At 42.0% G+C, this 6955-nt stretch overlaps 1 protein-coding gene across 20 annotated transcripts in view; it reads right to left on the bottom strand.

Annotated features, from left to right (window-relative positions):
- Window positions 1-6955, bottom strand: part of Kiaa2012 (KIAA2012 ortholog) — a 119191-nt gene that overhangs the window by 12632 nt on the left and 99604 nt on the right. For 14 of the 20 annotated variants that reach the window (XM_031367630.1, XM_031367625.1, XM_031367616.1 and 11 more), the window contains one exon: window positions 367-420. The exons of the other annotated variants lie outside the window; for them this stretch is intronic. In XM_031367630.1, coding sequence (XP_031223490.1) covers window positions 367-420 — 54 coding nt within the window. The remainder of the gene's footprint in view (window positions 1-366; window positions 421-6955) is intronic. 20 annotated transcript variants of the gene reach the window in all.

The following is a 6955-nucleotide window of genomic DNA, read 5'->3' as shown; positions in this document are numbered from 1 at the left end:
AAGATTTAGGCATGTTTAAATCATTTTCTTAGAACCCCAGTGTGGTTATAGCACTAAAAGCAAACTGCTTTAAGCAGTGTCATCCTTGTGGGGGAGGCTTATGCACATCACACTGCCAGCCTTCTCATGCATGCTCAAGCATCCTCCAGTGTCCGGCTGATCGTGCTCCCCTCCCCCCAGGGCTCCTTTGTAACTGGGTCCCCCTTTGCCATTCTCACACATTCCATGATATTCTCCCACACATCACCTCTAGGCTTTGGAGTGGGGAGAGACTATTAATGTCCAATGTGACTGAAGAATGTACCTGGGAGTTTCTTTTGCTTTCTGTATGTGACATTATTGGGTAGTAGGAGATGATTACAGTACCTGAGGTATCTCCATGACAATAGGACCTCTTGAGAATTTCTTGAACATGACTGCCTGGGAGTAGGGAAGGAGACAGGATGGGACATGACACATTCTCATTGAAGGCACGCCCTGCCTCTTACTTTTTCTGAACTTGGGTACAGAGCACAAGATGACCACCAGGGGGCACAATTGTACTGTCCAGAAGTGGAGTAACACTGGTGTTACTCTACCGTTTGTGATCAGAACTGAATCTTAGAATGGGTGTGTGAGCCAGAGAAGGAGGTTTCTTTCCGTCAGTAAAATAATTTGGTATTTAGGCATTGAATTTTGACATCTATAAAATATTATAACGATGCAGAGTGTAGAAAAAAACCCTTGTGTACTCATTACCCATGAATTTCCCATTTAGTCATGTGAGGTTTAAATAGTCTCACATGTTTGATTTACATTTTTCCAATAAAGAAATGAAGTATTTATTTATGGAAGAATCAAGACTTTATGGAAGAAAAGAAGTAGAGACATGTGGAAGAGCCAGTGAGTGGTATTATTATGTATCAAGCGAGCAAGCCAAGAAAGCTGAATTGGATTTATAACAACCTGCTCGGGAAGCATTGAGGGAGCTACACTTTTTCACAAGAGAGGTATCCCTGTAATGGGATTACCTTTGATTGGGCCTCACTATGTAGCCCAGGCTTGCCTGGAATTCAGTCTTCCTGTTTCAGCTTTCCAAGTGTGGGACTGAAGGCATGTGTCAGCTCATCTGATCGGACTTTTATGATTGCTTCACACTGACAGATTAATTTATGGATCATTGTCTTTTCTTTTCTTTCCTCTCTCTCTCTCTCTCAAAAGAATCTTGCAGCTGGGCTGTGGTGGCTCACCTTTGATCCCAGCACTCAGAGACAGAGGCGGGCAGACAGATCTCTGTAAGTTCTAGGCCAGTCTGGTCTACAGATGAAGTTCCTGTAGAACTCCCTGTCTTGGAAAAAAAAAAAACAAAACCAAAAATGAAATAAATAAATAAAAATAGTAAAAGAAAAGAAAGAAGCTTGCTAGGTCCCTCAGGCTGGTCCCAAATGCCACTACATCCTGTTTGGTATTGCATTCTTTATGATAACAGCGCTTCCTATCTGTGCATGCTATGTCCAGGGTTATATAGAAGATTATATTTATTCATGTCTATTTTTATTTATTAAAATGAAATAATTTTTCATATATTGTTTTAAAATTATATTTTTCCACATATAAACCCACAAGTTAATGATTAGCAATTATACTCTGAAAATTAGATCTCTATAGGGGGCTGCTGGGGAGCCAGCTCATTGATAACTGATCCATAAATGGAAAGATTGACCAACTGTCCTGCCTCCCTCCCTATGTGAACTATATCACTGGAGAATATTCCTCTTTGTCAGAGTTTCCCAGCTAGTAACTGAGGAAGTGCTGACAGAACTCTGTCTGGCACTGTTTTTGCCAGCCACAGGACTGATGGACCTGTAACTTGTCCTCAAAGACACAGAACTGGCTTTGCCGAATGGAAGAAGGAAACCTGAATTTGATTAAGTTTCTAGACTCAAGGACTGAATAACAGGAAACAGAAAAGCCACGAACACAAGAACCTACAACAGGAGGACACAGCAAAATCAACACCATGGGAAACAGGACAGGACCAAGTGGCCCAATTTTTTGAGCATAAACTTAAAAAGGAAATAAACTAAACTTAGGAATAAATAAACTAAGTTAGGAAATTAGAGTGGAATCTATAATTTAAATGACACTTATAGATCATATTAACTAATTATAATCAACTCAAAAGTTACAATCATAAAACAATTAAGAACTTGAAAACTATGAAAACATCATCAGTATACTTAAGAATTCTTTGGATTTTTAGGTGTGATAATGACTTATTATGTTTCTACTGCTGTGATGAAACATCATGATCAAAAGCAACCTGGGGAGAAAATGGTTTATTTGGTTTACAGATCCTGAGTCACAGTCTATTAAAGGAAGCCCAGGTAAGAACTCAAACAAAGCAGGGGAGCTGATACATGCATCATGGAGGGTGCTGCTTATTGGCTTGCTCAGCCTGCTTCCTTATAGAACCCAGGACTACAAGCCCAGGGATGGCACCACCCACAATAGGCTGGACCCTCTCCCATCAATCACCAATTAAGAAAATATCCTCTAAGCTTGCCTGTAGTTGGATTTTACGAGGTATTTTCTGTTGAGAGTTAGTCTGTTAGCTGTGCATACAAATGCTAAATTCTGAACCCCAAGATCTGGTTGCCACTGGTGAGCAGATTCTCACTTACATTTGTTGTGTAAACCTTGCTCCCTAATTTAAAGCTATTGGTTAAATAAAAGGGACTACAGCTAATTACTGGGGTGAATAGAAGTGCTTTGGTTATTGAGCTGAAGGTCTCAAGTAAGGACCACAAGGAGAGAGGAGGAAGGAGAAAGAGAATGGAGAAGAAGGAGAAAGAAAGAGAGGAGGTCTCCATTAGTTGAGATGGACCAGGAGCACATGGCCAAATGTTATGTCCCCTGATGGAGCAGAAATAACCCAGGCAAGACTCAAACAGCAAGTACTTAGGGAGTGCAGCTGGGGAGTTAGCAGTCTATTGTATAGAAAATAGATTAGGTGTAATTGTGCTAAGGTGGCCAGGTCACATTAATAACGAATAGCTATTAAATAATATTTTAAAATGCCATTTACATCCCCCCTTCTGGTGACTATAGCTTATGTCAAGTTGATATGAAACTAGCCAAGAAAAATGACCTTACAGTTATGTCAAGAGTCCGTTCTTGTTTTTTTAGAACTGTGTGGGTATATATGGGTTAAAAGATATAAACCTGGAATTAATTTAAAAGTGATAAGGAAGAGAGGACAGAGTTGGTATTATATGGAGAAAGTTGGCCAATGAAAGTGTTGCTTAGGGCTGGTGAGATGGCTCAGTGGGGAAGAGCACCGACTGCTCTTTGGAAGGTCATGAGTTCAAATCCCAGCAACCACATGGTGGCTCACAACCATCCGTAATGAGATCTGATGCCCTCTTCTGGTGCGTCTGAAGACAGCTACAGTGTACTTAACATATAATAAATAAATAAATCTTTAAAAAAAAAAAAAAAAAAAAGAAAGTGTTGCTTCTCTGAGCTATTCTCCAATGGGGGCAAGGCTCTCTGTACTGTTCTGGTGCCTTTGTATACACTTAGGGTTTTCCATAACAATGGTTAAATTTTTGTTTTGTTTTGTTTTGGAGACAGGGTCTCTCTGTGTAGCCCTGGCTGTCCTAGAACTCACTCTGTAGACCAGGCTGGCCTTGAACTCAGAAATCTGCCTGCCTCTGCCTCCCAAGTGCTGGGATTAAAGGCATGCACCACCACTGTCCGGCTAACAATGGTTAATTTTAAATTCAACTTATTCCTATTGTCTTGGTTAGCTCTATGTCAACTTGACACAAGTTATAGTTATCTAAAAGGAAGGAACCTCAATTGAGAAAATACCTCCATAAGATCTGCTTGTAATTGGGGGCTGGAGGGATGGCTCAGTGGGTAAGAGCATTGACTACTCTTCCTGAGGTCCTGAGTTCAAATCCCAGCAACCACATGGTGGCTCACAACCACCCGTAATGAGATCTGATGTCCTCTTCTGGGATGTCTGAAGACAGCTACAGTGTACTTACATATAATAAATAAATAAATCTTTAATAAAAAAAAAAGATCTGCTTGTAAGGCCTTTTCTTAGTTAGTGACCAGGGGAAGGGCACAGTCCATTGTGGGTGGAACTATCCCTGGGCTGGTGGTCCTGGGTTCTGTAAGAAAGCAGGCTGAGCAAGCCAGTAAGCAGCGTTCCTCCTTGGCCTCTGTATCAGATCCTGCCTCCAGGTTCCTGCCCATTTGAGTTCCTGTCCTGACTTTCTTCCATGATGAACAACAATATGAAAGTATAAGCCAAATAAATCCTATCCTGCCCAACTTGCTTTTTGGTCATGGTGTTTTGTGTTTTTTGTTTGTTTGTTTTTTGAGACAGGGTTTCTCTGTGTAGCCGTGGCTGTAGTGGAACTCACTCTGTAGACCAGGCTGGCCTCGAACTCAGAAATCCACCTGCCTCTGTCTCCCAAGTGCTAGGATTAAAGGTATGTGCCACCACTGCCTGGCAGACACCCACCCTGGTGACACACATCTGTAATCCCAGCTCTTGGGAAGCAGAGTCAGGAGGCAAGGCTATCTTTCTCTATATAGGGAGTTCCAAATTGGCCTGGGCAACATGAGACCCTGACTCAAAGAAACAAAGCAAACCGAAAACAACAAAGAAAAGTAATTCATTTACATTCTGTGTCTTGAAAGACTATCCAATTGATTTTAAAAATCTGTATATAGTAATCAGTCCATTTGTTTTTAATGTCTTGTCTGTTATGATTTGGACAATAAATGCCTTTCACGAGTTATGTGCTAAAAAAGGCTTGGCCACCACCCTGTGTTGATATTAGGAGGCAGTGGAACCTTTAGGATTTTCGCCTAGAGGAAGAAGGGTTATGGGGTACCTTTGAAGCAAATATTGAGACCCCTGTTCCTTCTTTTCTCTCTCTACTTCTTGCTCCGCTCCACGATCTCTGCCATGATGTTCTGCTTTCTGCAGCCCACAGCAAGAGACGCGTGACTAGGGATTGAACCCCCTGCAACTGAGAACCAACTAAAGTTTCAATTTTTATCTCTGACACAAAACATCAGCACAGTCCTAAGTGGTAACATCATCTGGAATCATCTGTCCACTCACCATCTCCTCTTCCCCATTGCTCACCATGTCCTCCTTCCGGTCCACTCACCATCTCCTCTTCCCCATTGCTCACCATCTCCTACTTCCGGTCAGCTCACCACCTCCTCCTTCCGGTTCTCTCACCATCTCCCCCTTCCGGTCAGCTCTTGCCTTTTTCCCTTGCAGTGCTGCTAAGGGTAGTGAACACGCTGGCAGAAGCAAGGAGGGTGTCTGCATCCCGGTCCTGTCTTCTAGAGAGATGGCTACGGGAGAGCTTTCATACATGTACTTATCCGGATCTTCTCTTCCTATCTTGCTTTTTTTTTTCTTTTTAATCTATCTATCTATTTCGTTTTTTAAAGACAGGATTTCGCCGTGTAGCTTCTGCTGTCTTTTTGAGACAGGCAGATTTCTGTGAGTTTGAGGCCAGCTTGGACTCCCGAAGGAGTTCCAGGGTAGCCAGAGCTTATTATTTTTTAATATATATTTATTTGTTTTTATGGTGCTGGATGTTGGTTCCAGTACTTCACATGGGCTTCCCCACTTCTCCACTGAGCTACACACCCAGCCTGGCTTTCCCCAAAGCTAGCCATTTTGAATTCCTATGATAAATTGCTTTCGGTCACTGGTCTTTTATCATTATTAATATTTTTACAGTTTAAGTATAAAGATTCACTTAACTACTGTCTTAGAATTACACATCTTTGATTATAAAACTGGCCAGCCTTCCTTTCACTCCAGTTTTTGGGATAATATTTTGCTGTATGGCCCAGGCTAGCCTTGAACTTGGTGAGCTCTTGCCTTAGCTCTCATGTGGTGAGATTATACAAACACTGTCATGCCTGGTGGTTTTCTTTTCTTTCTTTTTTCTTTTTTCCTTTTTGTTTTTTTCAAGACAGGATTTCTCTGTATATCTCTGGCTGTCCTGGAACTCAACTTTGTAGACCAGGCTGGCCTCAAACTCAGAAATCCACCTGCCTCTGCCTTCCAAGTGCTAGGATTAAAGGCATACGCCACCACCGCCCTGTTTTTTTTTTGTTTTTTTTTTTAAAGAATTAGTTATTTTATGTATAGGAGTACATTGAAGCTGTCTTCAGACACACCCATTTCAGATGCTTGTGAGCCATCATGTGGTTGCTGGGAATTGAACTCAGGACACCTCTGGAAGAGCAGTCTTTTGTTCTTAACCGCTGAGCCATCTCTCCAGCCTCAAAATCATTGGATTTTTTTTTTTTTAAATTAAGATTTATTTATTTATTTTATGTATGTCAGCACACTGTTGCTATCTTCAGACATACCAGAAGAGGGCATCAGATCCCATTTACAGATGGTTGTGAGCTGCCATGTGGTTGCTGGGAATTGAACTCAGGACCTCTGGAAAAGCTATCAGTGCTCTTAACCGATGAGGCATCTCTCCAGCCCTCTTTTCTTATGCTATCTTTATCTCCAGTTTCAGCTGCTGTTTGTTTTGACAAATGTATGTTCTTTGTGATAAATGAGTGTTCTTTTCTAGAGGGTGAAGGTGTTTTCAGACTTGAAGGCAACAGTTGTGTTTGGGGACATTTTTGGTTTCCACACAGGGCCAAGTGGGAAGCAGTCTTAAGGGTGTTCTGTGCCCTCATTCCCACTATGAAGTGGAATGCTGTAGGGGGTGTGTTGTTCATCTAGAATCTTCTGAGAACAGGTGGCAGGACCTAGCAACTTGTGTGGGTGCAGATCCCACAGGGAACAGCTGGGACCAGGGAGCCTGGTGGCCTTTGTGAAGCTGCTCTTGCATGGTGCCACCACCTTCCAGACTCTCAAGTCATCCTGGCTCCCAAGCATACACTTCCCACCTTTATAGCTGAG

This window comes from Mastomys coucha, unplaced genomic scaffold (assembly GCF_008632895.1).
Source record: "Mastomys coucha isolate ucsf_1 unplaced genomic scaffold, UCSF_Mcou_1 pScaffold14, whole genome shotgun sequence".
Lineage (NCBI taxonomy): Eukaryota > Metazoa > Chordata > Mammalia > Rodentia > Muridae > Mastomys > Mastomys coucha.
The sequence above is the reverse complement of the archived record's forward strand: the minus strand, read 5'-3'. Positions and strand labels throughout refer to the sequence as shown.